This window comes from Erythranthe guttata, chromosome 11 (assembly GCF_056151865.1).
Source record: "Erythranthe guttata isolate IM_541 chromosome 11, IM_541, whole genome shotgun sequence".
Classification (NCBI taxonomy): domain Eukaryota; kingdom Viridiplantae; phylum Streptophyta; class Magnoliopsida; order Lamiales; family Phrymaceae; genus Erythranthe; species Erythranthe guttata.
The window spans coordinates 2,590,243-2,614,135 of NC_142543.1; the positions used below are offsets into that span (position 1 = coordinate 2,590,243).

Below are 23,893 nucleotides of genomic sequence, written 5' to 3' on the forward strand. Positions count from 1 at the left end.
TTTAATCTAAAACTCTATATTCAGATCTCGAGAAAAAAATTAATAAATAAATAAATAAAACGTATTTGTTTTCCCTTTCAATTTCAATTGCAACTTGAAATCAAACTCATTTGCAAAAACTAAGAGCAAAAAAAAAGAAATTAAACACATGACACCTCATGGTTGATTCTGCAGATTTTCACAAAATAGAATCGAACCTTGGCGGCAGTAGCAGGCTAGCAGCAGCACTGGCGGTGGAGGACTCAACAACCGCGGTTGCGCCCTCAGATCGGGAATTTCACCGTCGCCGCCTTTTCCATCGCCTCCCGCGTCGTTGTCGTTTCTCCACCGTTCGTCGATTTGCGTGCACTTGCCTAGCAGTCGCTCCTTCTCCGGCCGCCATAGTCAGCCTCCCGTCGCCGACGCCGAGAGAGATTGAGAGGAGATAGATACGGATATTGTGACAGAGAAAAAAACGAGAATTGTGGGTTTGAGATCTAGGGTTGTGCTGTGTACTAAAAGGGTAAAATAGGGATAACATATTTTTAAGGGGGGTCTCACTAATTTAAATTGACATGTGGGTTTTGAAAAAAGTCTTCAAAGTCAATTGGGTTTAGTTCAAAATATTTTTCATTTGAGGGGGTTATTGCATATTTCCCCATATATTATTTAGATAGTTAGTGAATTAAGTGTAGTGAAGATGGTTTCAAAGAGTGCAAATGTTTTGGCCAAAGAAAAGTGTCTATTTATATTTTTAAGGGTTAAATACAAAAACACAATTGTACTATGGACTTTGTATCATTTACTCCCTGTACTACACATATATAAATACAAAACCCCCCTCACATTGTATTTTTTTCAAAATAATACCCCTACTCAAGCATATATATATATATATATATATATATATATATATATATATATATATATATATATATATATATATATATATATATATATATATATGTTTTTTTCTTTGAGCCATTATCAACTATATATTTTACCATTTTCCGTCAATTTTAGGTTAAAAATTTTGGTATTTATACTTTTTTCTCCAAAACATCTAATTGCTTACATTTCTTTTTCTAAATAAAACCTTTTATTTTTGTCATTTTGAGTTTCTTCATTTTTTTTTCTTAAATGTCTTCCGGTAGTTCAAACATCCTAAGATTACAAACATCTTTACAATCCTATTATTGTTGAGAATTTGAACTACCGGAAGACATTTAAGAAAAAAATGATGAAATTCAAAATGACAAAAATAAAAGGTTTTTATTCAGAAAATAAAAAAAAATCTAAGTAATTAGATGTTTTGAAGGAAAAAATAAAAAAATAAAAATTTCCCAAGTAAAATTAACCGAAAATATTAAAAGATATAGTGGAAAATGGCTCAAACAAACCCTTATATTTATAGGTATAGCAGGGGTATTTTCGTCATATTTTGGAAAAAATATAATAGTAGGGGGGTTTTTGTATTTATTCGTAGTACAGGGGGTAAATGATACAAAGTCCATAGTACAGGGGTGTTTTTGTATTTAACCCTATTTTTAATATAGTTACATATAAATAAAGATATTCGAATTATTTTTATTATCTCAATAATAAATTATATTTATTTAAAATAAATAAGAGATTTTTCTTATACTGATCTACTAATGGGGCAAAATATTGAAATTTTATATATAAGCATGTTTCTTTATAATATTTTATTACAGTTAATTTTATTTTTAAATTTGTCAAATATCATATTAACATAAAAAAATCATTTTTAGTTTAAATTAATATACAATTTATTATTTGAAACTAAATAATTTGTAAATATTATAATAATATTTTCGAAAAAAGATATTACATTAAAATAAGTTTGACAAGTATAATGGTCCTGAGTACTTTTATTTCTTATGGCGATAAAAAGACCACGGCAATGTTTGGAACCATTTTTATTTTGTTTTCATTGTTTCCTCAAAACAAAATGGGATTTATTACACTTTTCAAATTATTTTCTCAAAACAATTTCAAAAGTTTATCTCTCCTTCAGACATGATGTGACTGCTACAGTAAAATGATTTGACTGCTACAGTAAAAATGTCTTCACTAAAAAACAAATAAACATCACTTTACGATTCAATTTTTTTCTTCAAAAATACATTTTTCTAACATCTTTAAACATGATTTGACTGCTACAGTGTATTTTGGCTCCTTCCAAAATACAAACAAACATTACTTTCATTCTCAAATTATTCCCCCAAAACATATTTTCTCAAAATGAAATCAAAATAAGATCCAAAACGCTTCCAAACACTGCCCATATATTTTCTAACACCTGAACAACTAGTAAAATATAAAAGTATCTTATAAGTTGTATATCTAAACACCTTAAAATAAAAATTAGATCCTAAAACATTTTATCAGATAGTATACAAACTTATAAAAAGTTTTAAATAAGTTTAGCCAAACGAGCTCTATGTTACTTTAATTTCTCATATCAGGATATTTTTGTAAATTAAGAAAGAATCGCATAATGGCTTTGATTAAGGTTTGTCAAGCATTATGTAATTTGAATGGTTTATATATAATAGTAACTTTTTTGTTTTGAAAGAACACCCACACTAATATAAATTGAACTAGGCTCAAGGATATTTTGAGCTTTGATAAAATTCCATGAGTTCAACATTTCATTTGAGATGAGCATATTGCTTCATTTACTCTCTAGGATTTTCATAAAAATATGGTGCAAATACGGTAGCGAGTCGCTGGAACTCCGATGAGTTGATTTGATTTACTTTAGTTGACTTAATTAACAAGCAATCAGCGCTGACGAGTGATACGCGTAAAACCTAGCTACATATAAATAACCGCAAGTGTACAGTATCGCGTTTTGTAGAATAGTGAATTCTAGATATCGATCCACAGGGAATTAAGTTCCTAAATTTACCAAGTACCGTAATTATACTATCCTAAACTTTATCTAGACGATCGAAAGGGAGGGGGATGAAGCTAAAAAGAAAGAAACAATAATAAAAGCAACGGTCCGCCAGGACAAGCGAGGAATTCTGACGTGTGATGGCTTCTAGGGTAAAGTCCACCAATGTACTATCGATAAAGATCTACAAATCCGAATCTAATGTCAGTTCTATATTCGCTAACCCAGACACTAAAATACCCTAACCCCCGTCTCCAGTGTAGTTAGAGTGTACCCACAGGTCCGACGTCTCCGTTCAGAACCTGATATTAAGAGAGCATTTAGGTCAAGTCCTTAAGGGCTACCCGAGGTGCATCACGTCTCCGTTTCCACAACCCGAGCTATGTTTTCCTAAAATCAAACGAGAAATCCTCTCTCGAGTTCATTCACATTTAGAATCAATTCAACTGTTGGCCAAACAATCGAAAGCATTTAATACAGGAAAACATAAACATAATCAAAGAACGACAAATAGATCACAGATCTGGAAATCAAAATCAATATATACAAGGTTTCATTTCCCTAAAAGAAAATGCTTAGTTCATTACAAACATAGCATCAAAATGAAGAACACGTGAAATTATAAACTAAACGTAAAGAAAAGCTTATGAAAAACCCGAGTCGAAACCCTCGTCGAAACTTCCCTCGAAGAACTGGCGAAAACCGAAGCAAAAGTTGAAGCCGGAAGTGTTAGAAGTCTAAATGGAGAGGAAGCTTGTTCTATTTATAGGGGGCTTGCAAAAACACAAATATCTTGCCTCGATCGCGATACGGAATGGTGGATCGCGATCTGGTTCTTGATCAAAAAATGTACTGTGAGACCCCACATATCGCGATCCAGGAAGTCAGGATCGCGATCTGGGTCCTGATCAAGAAAACCTTTTGTAAGACCCCTCAGATCGCGATCCAGGAAGGCTGGATCGCGATCTGGTCTTCTGCGCCAACTTAAAACACAGTTTTGACCCTTTTTTAGCCCGAATTTGACAATTTTTCATTTCACAAAAGTTGTAGATATTGAAGTTAGCTTTCTAAGGCCACTTGAATCAGCTCAATCGGAGGTCGTATGCAAAAGTTATGCTTGAAATACGAAACAGTGCCACAACCCGCGATAATGCACTTTTGCACGTGTTTGGTTTAATTTTCGGCTTCGCTTCCAAAATCGTTTCGAATCGGCAAAAATAGCTTCTCTTTACCTAAAATATAAATAAAACAAGAAACGCATAATATGTACAAATAAAGCCGAAAACTCGGACGAACGAAGACCAAAACTCGACGATTCGATAAGTAAAAGTTGTGCAAAATGAACACTTATCAACGAGTCGCCACAACTCCGATTAGTTGATTAATTGTTTCCGGTGGTGGTGGTGGTGGTGGTGGTGGTGGTGGTGGTTACTTATGGATAAAATAAACTTATATATTATATTTGTGTGTTAAATGGTATTAAACTAAAGGGTAAACTACAAAAACCTCCCTGAGGTATGGTCAAATTACAAAAAACCCCCTCTTGTTTGGATAATTACATATACCACCCTCAACTATGATTTTTTCTTACACCTCCACCCTTATTGTGCCAAATTCAATATAGTCATCTAGATTCTGTGTAATGTGCTGTAGTTTGTATTCGTTTTGTGTAAAAATACAGTGTCCGATGAACTACAAACTGATATACACAAGCTAAAAATCACATATTATGATCATCTTACTTCATAATGTAAAGTTTGAATGGTATAAAACGGGTACAAAAGTGATAATATTTCATATAATCTCGAAAATTCCACTAAATTTGAAGAGCTGAGGGGGTAGTTGTAATTATCCAAACAAGAGGGGTGTTTTTGTAATTTGACTATACCTCAGGGGGGTGTTTGTAATTTACCCTAAACTAAACATATGAACATTTCAGCTATTTTTTGCAAAAATTGTATACTATAGTATATGATTTTTTTGTGAATTTGCTCGACTAGTCTAAATTTGTGTAACTCATTTTTAGATAAATTATTTATAAGTACTTCTGAATAAGAATCTTATATACTATATATCTGAGAGTTAAAAAATCAAAAGAAAAATCTGAATATTTCTGCTACTTTTAGCAAAAATATATTATGCGCTATATAGTCTATGATCTTTTGTGATTTTCATCGACTATTCAAAAAATAGTGAAACGAATTGCAGATGAAGAAATTCTTGACAACTTACGGATAAACATCTTGCATACTATATTTTTTATGTTACAAAAATCATTAATGATTTGAACATTTTAGCTATTTTTAGCAAAAGTAAAACAAAAGCATGTGTTTTAATACAACGTTTTGTGAGTTTTGCTAGCGAAATATTTTCTAAATGAACAAATTCATGAAAACTTATGGACAAAAATAGCATAAAAGATATAAACATTTATGCTATTTTTCACACATGAAAATTCAATTTTGTGAAAAATAGCATAAATGCGTGCAGGATAAATAGCATAAATGTGTGCAGGATATAATTGAATCTGAAATGCTAAATCCCACACTAATTTGACTAAATCGGTCACACAATTGAAAATATTTGTTTCTCTAAATGAATATTTTAGAGAAACAAATACTTTCAGTTGTGTACAGGATTTAGTAAAATTAGTGTGAGATTTAGCATTTCAGATTCAATTAGTATTATCAAAACATAAGAAATATGTGATGTTATGGAATTTTTCATAAAAACAATTTTTTTCATTAACTTCGCTATTCAAAAATTTGTGAGAATCCAACTATTTCTTCATTAAATAAGCATCTTCAATAATACATTTTTTATTATTACAATTTATATTGAAAATAATGATTTTTTTTCCACAGTCGGCGGCCAAAAACGCAGGTAGCACCAGGCGGGGGTCAATTACATAAATGGTGTGACAGTAGAATTGTTTTACATGAATGGTGTATTTTTTACATAGTTTACAAGAATGGTGTAAATCACATTTGCCACAGGCGACTTCTAACAAAATTCTGACATTTAAAAGCCATCTGCAACACAAATCGTTTATGCTAGAGGCGACTTCACTATTTTATTAAATACATTTTCCAATTGTTGTTTACCCACTTCATTACTTTTTTTAAATTTTATGGTTTATAATTTCTTTTCGTTTCTTAAATTTTTAAATTTCCATTTAGTTTTTTGCTTTAATTTATTTATAATATTACACAATAAATATAAATTATAACGTACATTTAACTTAACTAAAAATAAACACAAAATAAACAAATTTCATAATATTCAATTACATACAACTAAATTTGATTCGCACAAATAGACAACCATGCGAGACATGTTTAGTTTTAGGGTATATGATATGTCTAATTGGGCCAATCCAATAGACATACAATTCTTTTACCTACTGTATATATTTCGGAAACAAAATTGGATCGGAAATCGGAATTTCAAATAATTTTATTTGTAATTCCAATTCCGTTCCAAAAATAATCGGAAAAATCGAAAATCGGAAATCGGAATATCAGAAATTGGTATGAAAAAAAAGTGTTCCAAATTCAGATATTTTCGGATCAATTGGCGGAATTCAGAAATTTCGTTCCAATTTCCACCCCTAATTATATATGTCAGTTTAGATTATGTTTAAATAACTTAAAAGAACTAAAATATAATAACTAAAAAATATTTTAATTCAAACAAAATTTCGTTAAAAATATTTTATGCATTTGTTTTTTTTTTCAAATTAAAAAGAAACAAAAATAAAAAATAAAAATGGTGTTTCCGAAAAAAAAAATAAGAGAAAAAACTATTTCAAATTACTAAAGTAGCCCCATTTTCAGAAAATGAATAAATAAACATGTGATAAGTAGTAAGGTAGGCTGACAATTGCTGCACAATTACCAAAAAGTCAGAAATCGCCTTTAGTAAATGTGATTTACTCCAATTTTATAAACAAGAAAAAAAGTACACCATTTGTGTAAATTAAATTGGCTTCTACTCCATATATGTAATTGACCCCACCAGGCGGTACAGTTACACACAAAGTTTCAGTAAGCCCTTCAAATCTTGTAGCATTTATTGAGAAATTGGAGATGAAATAAAAAATAGTAGACACTTCAAAATCAGAAAGTTACTATAAATTGTTTTTGTTCTTCGGAAAAGGAATACAATAATTGATTTAAATCAATGATCAATCATGCAAACTGAAAACTTAGTACAATAATTCAAACGAATAAACAAAGTATTAGGTTAAATATATATCGATTACAAAATAATAGTATAATTTATTTTTCATTTAACCTGCCTTCAGAACACATAAGAGAAAAAGATGCAACAAATGACAATATTTTATTTTTATTTTTTGAGTAAAAATAAAAAAAATCATATATAGAATAAATGTAGTTCCCCGACGTCCAAATGCACGAAAAGAGTATCATCGGATAGCGAGGGAAACTTATTTTTATAGCTAAACTTGAAACTATTGTCGAACCTCAAAATAATTATCAGCTCGACATAATTTAAATCAAGTAAAGCACAATACTTACATTTAAATAAATATAGATTTAATATAACTATGGAAAAAACTCAGTCCCTTAGATGTTCATAAACAATTGCGATCATATCCGCAATCATTACAGGTCTGCATTGACTCATCATCGTTTTCCATATTCAAAATTCAATTTTTAAATATTTTATTTAAATATATATAATTTAGCTGCCATTGTTTTCCCATTTGAAATTAGAAAAAAATAAAAATGGGAATAAATATAAAACAAAGAGCAACACAAAATACTGTTGCTTCAAGGGAACGAGTTGACAGCAAACTAAAATATATTGTCAACCAGATAATGAAGCCAAAATTAATTTACTTTGTTTTTAAATAATAAATAAATAAAATAAAATCTAACAAATAAATAAATAAATAATTAAAGGATCTCAGAGCTTTGCAAATTGTGCTCAATGAAGAAACCGTGACGAAACTTCTCGTACAAGAGGTGTCAGAAATTAATCACCAATCATCATCGATCCTTTTTTTAACTAAATATAAAATAAAACAGAAAATTATTTTTTTAATTAAATAAATAAAATTTAATTTTGAAAATAAAATTGAAAACAAGTCATCAGATAGGAGCGAAAGACTAGGTAGTTTTATAATCACTAGTGATTCATATGAACTATGCGTTTGTTCATCACAGACAAGTTCTTCAACCAAAAATAAATTAAATTAAAAAATATTAAATAATTAATTAATTAATGCAAAATTAAAAAAATACAAGAACTAAAACAGAAGCCTCATAGAGAAGATTAGGTTGATCCACATATGGTAATTCATTCAGACATATGCTTGTCTAATTTTTTTATAATCATTGGCTAGCAAAAAATTCCAGAAAAAAAATAGATATATTTAATAATTAATTAATACAGAATTAAAAAAAACACAAGATCTAAAACAGAGGCCTCATAGAGAAGATTAGGTTGATCCACATATGGTAATTCAGACATATGCTTGTCTAATTTTTTTATAATCATTGGCCTGTAAAAATTTCCAGAAAAAAATATATAAATATACATGTATACATATATTTATATATATATAAAAAATTGGAATGAATTACCTATGAGCTCAGTTTATGGGTGGTGATATAACAGGATAGTCGGCAAGGCATTGGAATGCCGTTACGACGAACGAGACCAATTACCAGTAGTCGTCATTGCTCATATATATACTTACACATATATATACAGACAGAAAATCTGAATCGAAATCAAAAAATCGGAAATTAAATCAAAGGAATGGATTTCTGCAGAAGCAAACTCTTCACACTGGAGTGCGTGTTTGTGTGTGCTGTTTGAAGAAGGCGAGATGAGTAGATCTGAGCTGTGGGGATAGAAGCTAGGGTTTTTTTATTAAAAAAAAAATCGAAATTAATTGAATAGAAGGAATTCATAAAGAGATGCAGATTGATTGATTCTTCAATCTGTGTTTGATTGTGTGTGTGTGTGTGTTTATTGGACGGCGGCGCTGAGAGCTGAGATGAATGAGAATTGGGGGTGTGGTGGTTGTAGTTATATAGAAGGGGGTGAGGAAGCTAGGGTTTTTTGGGGGGTTTTTACAATGGGCTTGCGGCGTATGTTTACAGTGTGGGCTGCTGCGCTGAGTCCGTCAAATCTCGTTGCTATAAATTGGGGTTTGGTATTATAGTAAGAGCAAATTACGGCCGGTCCCTAAGTTATGTTTACATTATGAAAAATTCATCTTTTTTGGGTAATTACAGTCACTCCGCAACTATGTGGTATCTTACGAAAAAAACCCTCCTGGAGTAAATTTACTAATTTAGGGATGTTAAATAGGTAAAATCAAACCGAAATTTTGGTACACCAATATTTCATACTACTTACCGAACTGAATATACAATTTGGTTCGGTAAATAACTGAATTACATAAATTTTTATGTAAAGGTATTTAAAAGAAGGGATGTCAGTAATTATCCAAACAAGAGGAGTTTTTTCATGATTTGGTCATACATCAAGGGTATACATCAAGGGTGTGGCCATAATCTGCCCTTAACAATTCGTTAAATTAATAGAATTTTCATAGTCTCTATTATTTAAATTAACTGAATTACATAAAATTTTATGTAAAAGTATTTAAAAGAAGGGATGTCAGTAATTATCCAAACAAGAGGGGTTTTTTCATGATTTGGTCATACATCAGGGGTGTGGCCATGATCTGTCCTAAACAATTCGTTAAATTAATAGAATTTTCATAGTCTCTATTATTGAATTTTTTTTTGTAACGAAGGAACCCACAGCCAACTATATAAGTGCATTAGGTAAATCGTACAGTCTTTATTATATTAATTTATAAAGGTTTAAGTGTATGCATCAATACGAAAATTTGAGTGTAATATTTAAGTGGATTGAATTTATTTTTCTCAAATTTATTTGTTGGTGAATAATAATAATATAAAAACTACATATGAAATTAAAAAACTTTATCACAGTTCATTATTTATTTTTAATTTTTTTTTTTATTATAAGATAAATGATTTTCAATTAAAAATAATAATAATAATATTGATAATTAGATAGCAAAATAGTATCAATTAGTTATTTAATAACTCAATTTCCATCCATGTCCATTCAACTTTCAGCTTCAGTTTTTGAAACTACAAGAATCGGATGGTAGCTAAAGAGGCAGAGCCTCTGTGTGTGTGTGTGTGAGAGAGAGAGAGAGAGAGAGAGAGAATGAATATTGTATGTATGCTTTCCCGGTATTTTTGCCAGTATTGAAAAAGGGCAGCCATTCATTCATTCTACTCCCTTTCTCATTTTATGTTAATTATTCTTTCTCTTTTCTTTCATTTTCTACCTATCTTCCAACTCATCAAACACCATCTTTTTCATCTAGCTAAACAAAGATCACAAGAGCCCTTTTTTTCCTCCGTTTCTGGTACGAAAAAATCAATCAATCAAACTTGGTTCGTGTTTTTCGATTTTCATATTTTCTTAAATTTTCCCATCTATTAAATGTAGACGAAGATGATGGCGGTTTAACGAAGAACTCAAGCTTACGCGTAAAAGTCCGGTTTTTCCACTTTTGATGAAAAATGTCGGAGAATAATCAAGAAAGTGGAAAAGATGGCATCGATGAAAGCGTCGAGTTACCGGAAACTCAACGAATAGGTACCGTTCTGGACAGATCAACGGATAAAGTCCCCGTTTCTCCATTAGGTAATAATGGGGCAAAGAGTTCCGCAAAGGATCGGCATGGTTCGGGTATATTCTTCGTATTCCACGTGTTTTTAAATATTATAATTATCATTACATGATTGTAATAATAATAATGATAATAACAATGTGTTTGGTTTTCAAGAAATGGAAATGATGATGGAGAGATTCGCTAAGCTGCTTCTCGGAGAGGATATGTCGGGTGGCGGAAAGGGCGTTTCGTCTGCTTTGGCGCTTTCGAATGCCATCACTAATCTTGCTGGTAAACCCGATTTATACAAAGATTGTCGTTTGTTTAACGAATAAATGTTGTCTGCGTTTTGATTAAAATATATACAAAAAAAATTGTAGCTTCGGTTTTTGGCGAACAATCGAAGTTGGAGCCAATGTCTCCGGAGAGGAAGGCGAGGTGGAAGAAGGAAATCGGTTGGCTTTTATCGGTTGCAGATTATGTAGTCGAATTCGTTCCTTCTCAACAGAAAGCAAAGGATGGATCAACTATGGAGGTATATATATATATGTATGTAAATATTAGGCCTTTTATTATGAAATTATAGAATGCTAATTTTTTTTTTCTTTTTTTTTTTTGTGTTTCTGGTTTGAATAGATAATGGTGACACAGCAAAGAAAAGACCTTCTTCTAAACATTCCAGCCTTGCGAAAACTCGACGCAATGCTCCTCGTAAGGAATACGTATACAAATCTTGTATCTAAATGTGTTTTTAAACCAGACAAGTAAATCTCATTACATGATAATTTTTTGAGGCAGGGCACACTGGATAACTTCACAAACAGCCAGCGTGAATTCTGGTACGTTTCGAAAGATGCCGAAGAATCCGAGAAGGGCAGCCAGAGAAACGAGAAATGGTGGCTGCCAACAGTCAAAGTTCCGCCAAACGGACTATCGGAAGAGTCTCGCCAGTTTTTGCAGAAGCAAAAGGAATCGGTTAATCAAGTCTTGAAAGCTTCCATGGCTATAAACGCTCACATACTCTCCGATATGGATATTCCCGAAAGCTACATCGAATCCCTTCCCAAGGTATACAACAACAAACGAACCAACTCTTCACAAAGAAAATTCGATTCTTTAATTCCTCATCAAAATACTTAAAAATGGAGTCTTTTTTTTTTTGTGTGGTGTTTGTTAGAATGGTAAATCGAGCCTGGGTGAATCGATATATAGAGGAATAACGGTCGAGTTTTTCGACCCGCAACAATTTCTTTCGACGATGGATCTTTCGTCGGAGCACAAAGTTCTTGGCTTAAAAGACAGAATTGAAGCATCTATAGTGATATGGAAAAGGAAACTGCACCACAAAGATGGTGGGAAAGCTGCATGGGGATTGGCTATTAGCCCCGAAAAACGAGAGCTTTTCGAAGAAAGAGCTCAAACGATTTTGCTTCTGTTGAAACACCAGTTTCCGGGACTTCCCCAATCCTCACTCGACATAAGCAAAATCCAATTCAACAAAGTAAGCCCTAAAAAAAACTTGTTTTTTTTAGCCGTAAAATCCGATCACAACCTAAGACTTCGTTTTTTGGTGAATGTACATACCAGGATGTAGGTTTGTCGATTCTCGAGAGCTACTCGAGGGTGCTGGAAAGCTTGGCGAACACGGTGATGTCAAGAATCGAGGATGTTCTGTACGCCGATGCGCTGGCACAAGATCCGTCGCTCGCGGCGCCGAAAACAGAGCAGTCCGGTGGTATTTACGATTCGATGCTGTCGCCGACGACTATACTGAGCAGCCCCATAGTCGGCGGCGGAGGAGACGAGGCGGCGGGGGAGAGGCTGAGCTCGGCGTCGGAGACGCCGTCGTCGCTGACGCTGTCAGATTTCATGGGGTGGAATCTCGAGCCGGCGGAGGGGGAGTTGAAGAAGAAGGGTTCGAGTGGCAATTTGGAGAATAAGGAAGATTCGGAGGAGAAAGGTGGGAGTACTAAATCTAGTAATAGTAGTGCTATGATTAAGAAGTATTTGTATATAGATAAGATTGAGATTAGTGGTTTGAGATGTCCCACTCCACGTCATTAATTAATTAATTAATTAATTAGAACAACAAAGAGTGATTAAGGAGATAATATAATAGAATACATAGTTACAGATTAATTAAATAAATAACAAGCAAATTAGTTGAGAGGCCTGCAATTGATTTTGTTCAGGATTTCTCTCATTACTGATGAGCTTTAGTTAATTATTTTTTATATTGTTAATTTTTCTTTAATACAATGTAAATTATTCTAATGTCGAATTTATTTATTAATTAAAGCAAGAGTATTTTATTCAGCCGAAAATTCACAGAAATCTTCGAATTCTAGTACAGAAAAAAGAAATGGCTGTAAAACGAAAATCCCATTTCAGTTTTTTTTTTATTTAGCAAAAGTTTAAACCATAAGTAGAAGAAAAAAGAGCGAACTCAAAACTCGAAATCGATCTTACACAACGTTCGTGACAGCAGCATGTATGGCATCTGCAAGATGAGGTATTGTTTTCAAACTCAAACCCGCCATGCTAATTCTCCTGCGCAACAAAATAAAACCGAACGAGAAATGCAAATTATATCTCACAGCTCCGATATCGAAAGTTAAATAAATTTATTACAAGGCGAAAATTGGTATTTTTTTTTTCTTCTTACGTACCCATCAGATGTCATGTAAACATGGTACTCCTTTGTCATGAACGCAACTTGATTAGTATTCAAACCGGTAAATGTGAACATGCCTATCTGTTTCACAATATGACTCCAATCGCCCGGTGTACCTGTCAATAGATAAATAAAATCTATAGTTAAATCCAGTGCCGTATCCAGAATACGTCAATGGGGGGCCATGACCACCCCCCCCCCCCCCCCCCCCCCCCCCAGAAGAAAAAAGAAATTATAAATGATATATTACCTTTAGATTGCAAAGCATCGAAAAGTTGCTGGCGCATGCTGATAATCCTATCGGCCATGGCTTTAAGCTCTATTGTCCATTCCGTATACAACTCCCTGAATTCAGATTCACGAGCTTTTAAAAACACCAGCGATATAAATTACAATAATGCCACTGAATGTACATAACGATAATAATGCAATTTCATAATAATACGAGTTGAGAAAAAAATAAAAAAATTATCTACCCATCCTTGAGTATATTAGCCACAATAGATGCACCATGAAGAGGTGGATTTGAGTACATTGGCCTTATGACCAACTTTAATTGGCTCTCGACTCTCGCTGCCACGTCAGCACTTTTGCATACCTGGGTGAAAAGGGAACAAAAATTCATCAAAATTGTCATTCTTCATCCGATTAGTTAATGGCATTTATTTTCAAAATAATCAAGTACTCACAATGCTAAGTGCACCAACTCTTTCACCGTACAATCCCATGTTTTTAGCATAACTCTGTGCTGCAACACATTCTCCACCATCGGCAACAAACATCCGAACGGACCCCGCATCAGAATCGAGGTTTCCACTGGCAAAACCCTACACAGAAAAAAAATAACGAACTTACGTACGGTAATTAATTTAACTTTGAAACTCGATTAATTATTTTTAATTTTTTATTAGGCAAAAAAAGTCAAATCACCTGATATGCACTGTCGAAAAACGGGAGCAATCCCTTTGATCGCATCAATTGCCTGATCTGCTCCCACTGATCGGAAGTTGGATCTACCCCTGTAGGGTTGTGAGCACATGCGTGGAGAAGAACTATTGCGCCAGATGGCGCATTTCCAAGATCTTCCAACAACCCTATTTTTACAAAGACACGTGTTAGAGAAAAATAATCTAAATTTTATTATGACAGTTGTAAAAGAAAATTTGACAAAACCTGAAAAATCGAGGCCTCGTGTATTTGGATCGTAGTATCTGTAAGTCTTGACTGACAATCCCGCTAAAGTGAAAATCTTTGGATGATTTCCCCACGTTGGCAGTGGAATGTATATAGTTTTCTGGTAAGAAAATTATTAGGCGATTTATTACAATGAAGTGCAATTTTTATTTACGGACACATTAAAGTGTTGAACGATTCACTTACTTCATGATAATGTTTGGCGAGAAACTCGCCTCCAACCCTTAATGAGCCTGTACCAGACAAACACTGGACTGTAGTGACCCTGTTCTCCTGAATCGCGGGACTGTATTCATAATCGGAAAAATTAAATTAAATCTAGAGATTTAAAAAAATAGAAACCGTAATAATCCTGCTTAAATAAGTGAAAATTGCGATTTTATGTACCTGTTAGCTCCCAGAATGAGTTTAGCACTCAATTTGTTGAAATCTGCCAGCCCAGTAATCGGAAGATATTCTTTCACACGAGAACTGTATATCATGAAAAAAATGCAATATCAAAATCGTCTACATCTCAACACGTAATTTAAACTTATCGGCGTTTAACGAAACTTACGGATCATTTACGAGCAATTGCTCTGCCTTTCTCACTACATTGAGAACAAGAGGTTTTCCTTCCTACCATTCACCAATTATAGATCAAAATCACAGTTTTTTTATAGCACTCCAACTATTTGATAAAATACTTCAAAGAGCAAAGAAAATACCTCAGTTCGATAAGCTCCAACCCCCAAATTCAACTTATTCGGGCTCTGATCTTTGTTATACGCAACCGTAACCTGTTTCAATTTACGATCCAGATAAATAATATACTTTTAAGTATTACCCTCAATTAATTACGAAATTTAAAAAAAAAAATCTGAAAACCTGATTAATTACAATTCTAAGATCACGATTCACGACCTAAAATTAAATCACAGAACAACCTAAAATACGAAAGTTGATCACACTAAAAAAACACTACGGATCTTATTCAAAAAACTACAGTTTGTAAAGATCGTAACATAATGAAATACAGAAATCATGAAACAGGAAAAACAAAGAGGGGGGGATTAGTAATTAGCGGTTACCCCTAAAATTGGATCTTCGGGAGCTCGGACGACGTTTGCGAAAACAGAATCGGCCATTTTTGGGGAATTTCGGAAAGTTTGAGAAAAAATGGGTTTTGTGTAACAGTGAATCAGTGATTTGAATCAGTGGAGTGAGTGAGGGGGAGAAGAAGAAGAAGAAGAAGAAGAAGGGAAAGAATATTGTAAAAGCTTGGGGGAGGGGAAAAGCAAACAGTGGGCGGGCGATTGAACTGAAACAGGGGCAAAGGCGCGTTTGGTTTGACGGCTCACTGTTTTATTTTGTTTTTTTATTATTACGACAAGTTGACGCGGCGATCTGTGGGAGTAGCTCTGCCCGTTTCCTATACTTTATTACTATTGACAATTACGAAAACATCCCTGAGCTTAGGTTAAATTACGAAGCACACCCTAATCTGTCCGTAATTACCAAATTTTCCCGATATTTGTTTTCTTCTTACACCGACCCTCTTACGGTGTGATTTTTCACGGAATCTTTTTTTATTTCAGGGAATATGTCCCTAAAAAAAGTCTGGTTCTACCTCTGAGAACAATCTCTTCAATGTAGGTGGCCTTGGAATACAACATCACATTACAGTATCACTATACTTTATGGATTGCTAATATGAACAATCATAGCATACGTAAACATTTTTTAAACATTTGTGTATGACTACTTTCAATATGTTCTACGTTTGTAGGGGTATAATCGGTATTTTTGGGGAATATTCTTTGGAATAAAAAATATTTCATGAAAAATCACATCGTAAGGGGTCGATGTAAGACGGAAACAAATGTGGAAAGAATTTTGGTAATTGCGCATAAGTGGGGGTATTTTTCATAATTTAGCCTAAGTTTAGGGTTTTTTTGTAATTTACCCTAATTACTGTTATTATGTTTTTTTTTTTTTTGGATTTTGAAATATTTTATACTTTATTATATAGGTCAAATATCATTTGAATTGAAATCAATGTCAGAAGTCAGATTCAAATCTTGGTCCTCAATCCATTTTCATATATAATTCAGTGAATTTTTTTTATTTAAAAACAAAAAAAAAACAAAAAACAAATAGACCGTGACATTTTTATCTTCTCATTGTTAAAATTGACATATTTGTTGTTTCTATTAGTGCAACAAAGTGAAACTATATTTATTACGATATATTTAAAATTATCATCTAAAAAACTTCAATACAAATGATATTATGTCATTTTCTTCAATTTATTTCCTCAAAATTCAAATCATGTCTGCAAATTAGAAGGGATGATCATGATTTGAATCATATATACATCATGGTGCATACTGACCAAAATAAAGTACCGGTTAACATTACATAATCCAAATTACAGATTAAAAAAAAGAAAAAACGTCGTTAGTATCGACATATTTTACGCAAGAATTCTCTTGCCACGCCGAATTAGCGATGCAATGTCCTTGTTCTGCATCACTTTCCAATTGATCATGCTTCGTTTTAGTTTCCGAACTTCCTGTAATTATCAAAAAAAATTATTTATATCATTGTCAACAACAATAAGTGGTCCTCAAACAAAGAAATAAACAAATCTCACCTGAAACTGGAAAGTTGATTGCTCGGCTTTTGGTAGTATCGATAGCCCGTCACGCACCGGTACCACTATAAGAACCCCGACAAAAATAAATAAGAAAATATACAGAAATAAATAAACGTATGCCCTTTTCAAAACATTCTTAGGATTGTCGAAAAATGATTAAAAAATATATTAATTTCATAGAACTCTTTGCAATGTAAGATTATCTTGCCTTGAGGTGAAGATCCATTCCTTTTCTCAATGTTCGTTATTGAGAAATTGTCAACCAAAGACGGTTTGCAGTTAAACGTGTGTAGAAACAGCGGCTCCTCTGTTTCGAATTCGTCTTCCTTTTCGATTATCTTCGCTTCAATACCACCTATAGTACTATCCCTGCATCAGCACAACCACTAAATTTATTCCCAATATTTTTCAAATAAAATCTTCTCACATTCAACATATATATAACAAGAGAATTTTACCTCATTGTGACATCGATCTTCATCAACGAATCTGTTGAAGCTGATGAAGAGACAACACAAACAAAAAAAATAAAAATATGCTACTACTACGTTAGACTATACAAGAATCAAACGTGTTTATTGTGAAATGACTTAATTAAAGACGGTGATCGATCTTTTATTATTATTACGTGGCAATATATAGCGACGATGATGTCGCGAAGGATCGGCATTCCAGTAAAACCTTGGAAGGGCAAGTTTGTGAGAGTAATGAAGGCATGTTCCAATTCTCTGTTCATTAGAAAACAAAGATCAATTTAGCCAGGTTCTAATTTTTCGACACTCCACATTGTCAAAAAGTTCTCAGAGACAAAAGGTCGAACAGGTTGCGTACCAGTTTCAAGATGTACATTTTATGCTCTGTTTGAAGAACCGAATTGCTATCGGCGATACATGATTCGAGATTAGATGAGATGCTGCCTAAATGATCGACAACTGTAACAACAGCCTTTGAAATGTACGCCTTCGTCGTCTCCACCATACTGCAAATATAAATTACATCAAATTGCAGCACTAAAATTTAAAAAGATATGAATTAAGAAAAAAAAAAAAAAAAAACTAACCTTTTCTTATCTTCTGCATTCATGAAAGTTCTTTCACAATAATCAGCGGCATTGTAAAGCTGAGAGCTTAATTTTCTCAGCTCCTGCAAGTTTTCCCACATGCCCAAATCAATTTTGCCCTATATATCATGAAATTGAAAAAAAATAAAAAAGTGAAAATTAATATGAAATTACCCGCATAGATTTGTCGAACTCTGTTTCATTATCAACGAAAGAGACAGCATCGAAGCTATCCGGCATTGTTGTTCGACAATTTGTTGAGATTTAAATCTGGGGTTTGTATGTAGTTTTTGATGAACTGTTTTGGGGGACATGATGAAATTGATGATAGTATATGTTGGGAAGATGTATGGAGAAAGTCGGTGATTTTTGGAGTCCCGTGATTTTTGTATCGTCTTTTTCTGCTGCTGTTAAAAGTGAATAGTTTCTGGAAGAAGAAGAAGAAGAAGAGTTTAGAGAGAGAGAGAAGAAGCCAAAAAGCATACTATATTATTATTCACAGAGATTCTCATTTGCTGTTGTGTGGGGCTTTTTTGTCAGGTTTGAAGAGACAAATATTGCTGCAAAATTAATTAATTAATTTGAGTAGCCCGTGACTCACTTTGTGTTTTCTTTATTTATTATTTATTAACGGGTAAATTACACTCAAATTACTAAAAACTCCCTCTACCTTGGATAATTGCAACCACCCCTTAAATGTGAATATTCTCACATACCCACGTGTCAAATTTTAGTGGAATTCTAGATTACGTTCTGGAATATTCTCCAGTTTGTACCCATTTTCCACCGTTCAAGCTCCGCATTTTGAAGCAAAGTGATTATAAGATGTGTTTTTTGGCTTGTATATATATCGATTGTACGTAGTGCATAAGAAACTGTATTTTTGCACAAAACGAGTACAAACTAGAGAACATTCCACGTAATCTATAAGATTATATATCTTAATTTTGACAACATAAGAGTGAACGTGTAAGAAGATTCATAGTTAAAGGTGATCGTAATTATCCAAGTAATAGAGGTTTTTTCCGTAATTTAACCTTGCATTAGGGGACGACCGTAATTTACTCGATCTATTATTAACAAAGTGGAAGGTACATTGGGCCAACTTGAAACAATTGATGGTGTGTATGAATGGGCTTAGCCTTAGCTCCCTTGGGAGGCTTTTGTGTTTTTGGATTTTTCGAGTTTTTTGTTTTCGGGCTCTCGGGTTTAAAAGGAAAAAAAAGGACAATGAATTAGCCTAAATTATATTCCCTTATCCGAGTTTGGACTTCTGGATTACGCTTCCCTACTCGAATGCCACGTTTTCTTTCTTTCGACAAATCGAAAAATAAACGAATAATCAATATAGTATACGCTCATACATGCATATATTCTACAAATTATCCAAAGTTAGTTATTAACAAATTGTAAATGCACCACTTTGATATCTAGTTCCCTAAAATCTAAGATACAAAAGAAGTAACTAGATCTGATTTTCTAAACATTTTCTCAACATAGACAGAAGAATTTATAGCTGGATCATATATAAGGTTACATGCATGCATGGTACACGTGGCATAAACCAATAACATTAAGAACACTAAACACTAGGTTAATTACCACCTTTAAATGTGCAACTACTTAGATAATACATATACAAGTCATCCACAAACATGCACATGCATACAAGCACGTACGTAAAAAGGACACTACATATACATGCATGCATGCATGCTTCCAATATATATTTTGAGTGGAGCAAATCTGAACACTATTGAAAGATCACAAACAAGAACGTATATATAGTAAACCATTTCTCAACCAATTAGAAGTAAGAAAAAAACCACACATTTATATATCTGTTTTTCAATAGGAAGCTGGTTTAGGTATTTATTCAACTAATCGAAAAACGTAACCGCAAATTCGACGCAAGAATGCGAATATATCACAAGTACTGCCTGAATATTACATATGTATATATGTATGTATAGGCAGAAATGAGTTTATAGAGAAACTGATGATATATTCAGCATACAGAACCGGTCTCTTCCTCAATAGAAATGCTCTGTTTCCCGGTCCACGCCTCACCGGGATTCAACGTGACCGGATCCACAACTGCAGCGGGCCCCACACACACCATTTTCCTATATTCTTCATCTCCCATATCACCTATTCTCTTTGCCTTCTCAATCCATGGATTCCACACCACTATATATCAAAAAACCAAAAAAAGAAAAATCACAAAAATTAAATTAAATATATATATACGCAGGTGTTCATTAAAATAATTCGTTTCGTTGAATATAAAGTAAATATATATAAAGTAAACCTTACCAATGTCAGGAAGACTAGTGCCACTTCTCTCGATGGTATAAGTTCGACCTTTCCCATAGTCGCCAACATTGATCACCTTATTATTTCCTCCAGCTGGCACGTCGACATACACCCTGTCCACCTACACGTAAACCTATGTGAGCGACGGTGATCGAAATCAAGAGATTAATTAATTAATTAATTAATTAAGCTAATTAACGACAAACATAATAAACGTACTCACTTCAGATCTAATGGGCATTTTATAATCCCGTCCAGTAAATCGCTTCATGTTCATCTGATAGTCCAGATATTCCAGTCGAACCAGTCCTCGAATCCGAATGTTACTGAACAAAGGAAGATATGTATGTAATTTCAGATTAATTAGAACTATGGCGATAATAAACGAAATTAAACAGCATAAATCGCATTAGTACTAATTATAATACCCGATATAAGAGGCAGCTAAGTAGTTTTGATAGCAAAACTGGAATGTAAAAGGGTGATCATCGGTGTTTTCGATACGGGATTCCATCTCAAGAGTTCCGTTTTCTCCCAGCTGATACTTTATACGGAACTCAAATCTGCGACGACAAAACGGAAGATATATAAATATATTATGGTTTAATACAAAGAGATCGAAAAGGAAATAGAAAGACAGTTAGTTCTCTACTCATTAGGCCAGTTTAAAGAGTCACGATGAGATGGCCCGAGAATCAAAGCAAGCATTGGCTTATCGTTGGGTTGAGGGACGGAACCGTCAATAAGCCAGCCCGCGGGAAAGGTGTTCTCGATGTTTCCATTCTTGATAAACTGATCATTCGATTTAGAAATACAAAATTATATCGATCAATATTCTTTCTAATCGAATTAAACTGAATAAACACAAGGCAAATTAAATTAAAAGAATTGCATATATACCCTTGGAAAGCAAACTGGGATGCCTCCAAGAATTGGTTCATCTTTTTTGATAATACTCTGGAATTAAAAACATTGAAATAATTAATAATCATGCATGCATGGAATTAAGTAAAAATATTGAATCTAGATCATAATCATTAATCGAAGCATGATATTAATAAATTAAAAGGTGCAGATTAATTAATTCTTAATCAGGTGATTAGTTAGGGACAACTAGATATATATATATATATATATATATATATATATATATATATATATATATATATATATATATATATATATATATATATATATATATATATATATTGATCGTCTCACACACAAATAATTAATTAATTAATTAAGACTGTATTTAATTAATTAAATGTCACAGCTGAAAATTAAATACCTTTTCACTCACAAAAAGCAGCTCGTCATCATTTTGGTTCTTCCATGATATTACTTGACCCGTAGAAATCAAAATCTACAACGCAACATTTATTCATCAAATCACGCATCTCATATATATATAATATATATATATATATATATATATATATATATATATATATATATATATATATATATATTATATATTATTATTATTATTATTATTATTATTATTATTAGAAATAAACGAGTGTAAAAAACAGCTGAATTCAGGATCAGATAAGCGCGCAGTTTCAATAATTACGTACATAAAAAATCGAAACCAAAATAAATAAATGGTATATTCTACGGCGGAGAAAGTTGAAGTGAAAGTGAAAATACCTCGACGGTGTAGCGACGGTCGTGGTGGCGGAGAACGACGATATCATGATAGACGTCGTCACTGATCTTTCGGAAGGCATGATTTCGCGCAGGCAGCTGATTCCATATTGACTCGAGCGAAGACGACGAAGATGAAGACGACGCCATATCCACAGAGAATGTGTGTGTAATTGTGTGTGTGTGTGTGTGTGTGTGTGTGTGTTTGTGCGTGTTTAATCGATGAATGAAGAAGCGCTCTGGTGATTCTCTGTAACTGCTTTGAGATCGAGAAAATTGAAAATGGTGTGTTCCCCGCCTCTCCTTCACGCCTTTTATACCAGGAGAGAGAGAGAGTTAGAGAGAGAAAGAGGAGAGAGAGAGAGGAGAGAGAGAGAGAGAGTAGTGAGCTGTTTCAGTTTATAGTAACAGAATCTAGTTCTTTCGTTATAGCTGAAACAGATAGATACACAGCACCCCGGTGCTGAAATTACCATAATGCCACCGCGTTCTCAACATTCGGGCCAATACTTGGGAAATTACTATAATGCCCCGCATTCTCAACATTCGAGCCAATAAAGGCAAGACTTATTGGACCGTCCTGTAAATTATTATAATGCCCCCGCATTCTCAACATTCGGGCCTATACTCGGCAAGACTTATTGGACCGTCGCAGAAATTACTATAATGACCCCGTGATCTCAATATTCGGGCCAATTTGATTCGTTGTGCATGGCCCGGGTAAGATTGTAAACGGGCCCGAACTTATGAATTAATTTAGATTAAGTAACTCAATATTAAGGCCTCGTTTGTTGAGATTAGCGAAGATAAAATTAAATAATCTAATAAAAATAAATTATATTATTGGACCTTGGAAGATGAAAAAAAAAAACCTAAAAGGCAAGATAAAGCATGATAACATAATATTTGTGGGTCGATCCGACAAGTTATTGAGATACCAAACATCAAACAAAGTGGGATTATTTAGTTCATCATGACTAATCTCCTCAACCAAACGAGGCCTTTAATGTTTGATTTCCTTAACATCAACACAGTTACTTACAAATGACCGATTTACCCTATTATTAACAAAGTGGAAGATACATTAAGGCCAACTTGAAACAATTGAATGATTGATGGTTTGTAAGAATGGGCTTAGCCTTGGCTCCTTCGGGAGGCTTTTGGGTTTCGGATGTTTTAGGTTTCCAGTTTTCGAGTTCTCGGGCTTAAAGAGAAAAAAAGGATGAAGAATCAGGCCGAATTCCCTTATCCGAGTTTGGACTTTCGGGTTGTCGCTCACTAGGCCAAAATGCAAGACTGGCGACGTTTTTCGTAGCGACGGTTATGCTTTCGTCGCCCGGTTGCGACGTTTCGGACCTTAAATCGCCGCTTAAAGTGGAAAATTCAGGTTCAAAACGCTAGAGACGATTCTGGATAAGCGTCGCTAGTTCGCGACGAAAATGATATAAACGTCGCAAATACGAAAAAAAAATTTAAAAAATACTTACATTGGCGACGAAAATAATTATTCGTCGCAAATTTACATATTTTGTGATTTTATATTTCAAATTTCGCGACGTAACACGAGGAATCGTCGCAATTATTATTTTAAAAAAGAAAAAATAATATACATTGCGACGTTTGTGCGGAAACGTCGCTAGTAGTGCCCAATTATTTGTTATTAATTTATATGTGGCGACGGAAAGACGTAAAACGTCGCTACTTTTTGAGTAATTTTTTTTTATCTCTATGCGACGGATTTACTAAAGCGTCACAAGAAA

General features: G+C 33.4%; 4 protein-coding genes, 1 long non-coding RNA gene and 5 other non-coding genes across 11 annotated transcripts; 1 reads left to right on the forward strand and 9 right to left on the reverse strand.

Moving 5' to 3' along the window:
- Positions 1–7,292: 7,292 nt before the first annotated feature.
- Positions 7,293–7,434, reverse strand: LOC148766774 (small nucleolar RNA snoR136). The gene has a single exon (XR_016034604.1). It is a non-coding gene; the product is annotated as a small nucleolar RNA snoR136 (small nucleolar RNA).
- Positions 7,435–7,477: 43 nt separating this feature from the next.
- Positions 7,478–7,562, reverse strand: LOC148766775 (small nucleolar RNA SNORD25). Its single transcript, XR_016034583.1, has one exon. It is a non-coding gene; the product is annotated as a small nucleolar RNA SNORD25 (small nucleolar RNA).
- Positions 7,563–7,831: 269 nt separating this feature from the next.
- LOC148766776 (small nucleolar RNA snoR1) lies at positions 7,832–7,925 on the reverse strand. The gene has a single exon (XR_016034602.1). It is a non-coding gene; the product is annotated as a small nucleolar RNA snoR1 (small nucleolar RNA).
- Positions 7,926–8,011: 86 nt separating this feature from the next.
- On the reverse strand, positions 8,012–8,100 carry LOC148766777 (small nucleolar RNA snR60/Z15/Z230/Z193/J17). The gene has a single exon (XR_016034601.1). It is a non-coding gene; the product is annotated as a small nucleolar RNA snR60/Z15/Z230/Z193/J17 (small nucleolar RNA).
- An 80-nt stretch (positions 8,101–8,180) lies between these two features.
- LOC105962937 (uncharacterized) lies at positions 8,181–8,939 on the reverse strand. The gene is made up of 2 exons (XR_001173252.2): positions 8,515–8,939; positions 8,181–8,432 (listed from the first exon to the last, which is right to left on the reverse strand). It is a non-coding gene; the product is annotated as an uncharacterized LOC105962937 (long non-coding RNA).
- Positions 8,519–8,616, reverse strand: LOC148766778 (small nucleolar RNA Z43). Its single transcript, XR_016034599.1, has one exon. It is a non-coding gene; the product is annotated as a small nucleolar RNA Z43 (small nucleolar RNA).
- A 1,112-nt stretch (positions 8,940–10,051) lies between the features above and the next one.
- On the forward strand, positions 10,052–12,925 carry LOC105962955 (rho guanine nucleotide exchange factor 8). The gene is made up of 8 exons (XM_088825026.1): positions 10,052–10,352; positions 10,436–10,678; positions 10,776–10,892; positions 10,982–11,136; positions 11,238–11,312; positions 11,400–11,669; positions 11,779–12,102; positions 12,189–12,925. Exons 2-8 carry the CDS (start codon positions 10,510–10,512, stop codon positions 12,663–12,665), a joined length of 1,587 nt encoding a protein of 528 aa, XP_088681152.1. The 5' UTR covers positions 10,052–10,352; positions 10,436–10,509; the 3' UTR covers positions 12,666–12,925.
- On the reverse strand, positions 12,867–15,865 carry LOC105962956 (aspartate aminotransferase, cytoplasmic). The gene is made up of 12 exons (XM_088825027.1): positions 15,540–15,865; positions 15,177–15,248; positions 15,026–15,087; positions 14,857–14,940; positions 14,656–14,755; positions 14,449–14,569; positions 14,206–14,369; positions 13,965–14,102; positions 13,752–13,873; positions 13,526–13,620; positions 13,271–13,391; positions 12,867–13,151 (listed from the first exon to the last, which is right to left on the reverse strand). Exons 1-12 carry the CDS (start codon positions 15,594–15,596, stop codon positions 13,067–13,069), a joined length of 1,221 nt encoding a protein of 406 aa, XP_088681153.1. The 5' UTR covers positions 15,597–15,865; the 3' UTR covers positions 12,867–13,066.
- Positions 15,866–16,725: 860 nt separating this feature from the next.
- LOC105962964 (protein ABIL1) lies at positions 16,726–18,621 on the reverse strand. 2 transcript variants are annotated; one of them, XM_012987310.2, is made up of 8 exons: positions 18,342–18,621; positions 18,168–18,250; positions 17,939–18,086; positions 17,736–17,835; positions 17,566–17,605; positions 17,316–17,476; positions 17,105–17,169; positions 16,726–17,023 (listed from the first exon to the last, which is right to left on the reverse strand). In XM_012987310.2, exons 1-8 carry the CDS (start codon positions 18,405–18,407, stop codon positions 16,925–16,927), a joined length of 762 nt encoding a protein of 253 aa, XP_012842764.2. In that variant the 5' UTR covers positions 18,408–18,621; the 3' UTR covers positions 16,726–16,924. The 2 variants fall into 2 exon arrangements, with proteins under 2 accessions (XP_012842764.2, XP_012842763.2); XM_012987309.2 differs by having other exon boundaries at positions 18,168–18,286; positions 18,342–18,549.
- Positions 18,622–19,974: 1,353 nt separating this feature from the next.
- LOC105962938 (putative glucose-6-phosphate 1-epimerase) lies at positions 19,975–22,598 on the reverse strand. The gene is made up of 8 exons (XM_012987283.2): positions 22,137–22,598; positions 21,775–21,849; positions 21,384–21,440; positions 21,136–21,275; positions 20,912–21,046; positions 20,707–20,809; positions 20,484–20,604; positions 19,975–20,357 (listed from the first exon to the last, which is right to left on the reverse strand). The coding sequence occupies exons 1-8, from the start codon at positions 22,281–22,283 to the stop codon at positions 20,176–20,178; spliced, it is 960 nt and encodes a 319-aa protein (XP_012842737.1). The 5' UTR covers positions 22,284–22,598; the 3' UTR covers positions 19,975–20,175.
- Between the last annotated feature and the right edge of the window lie 1,295 nt (positions 22,599–23,893).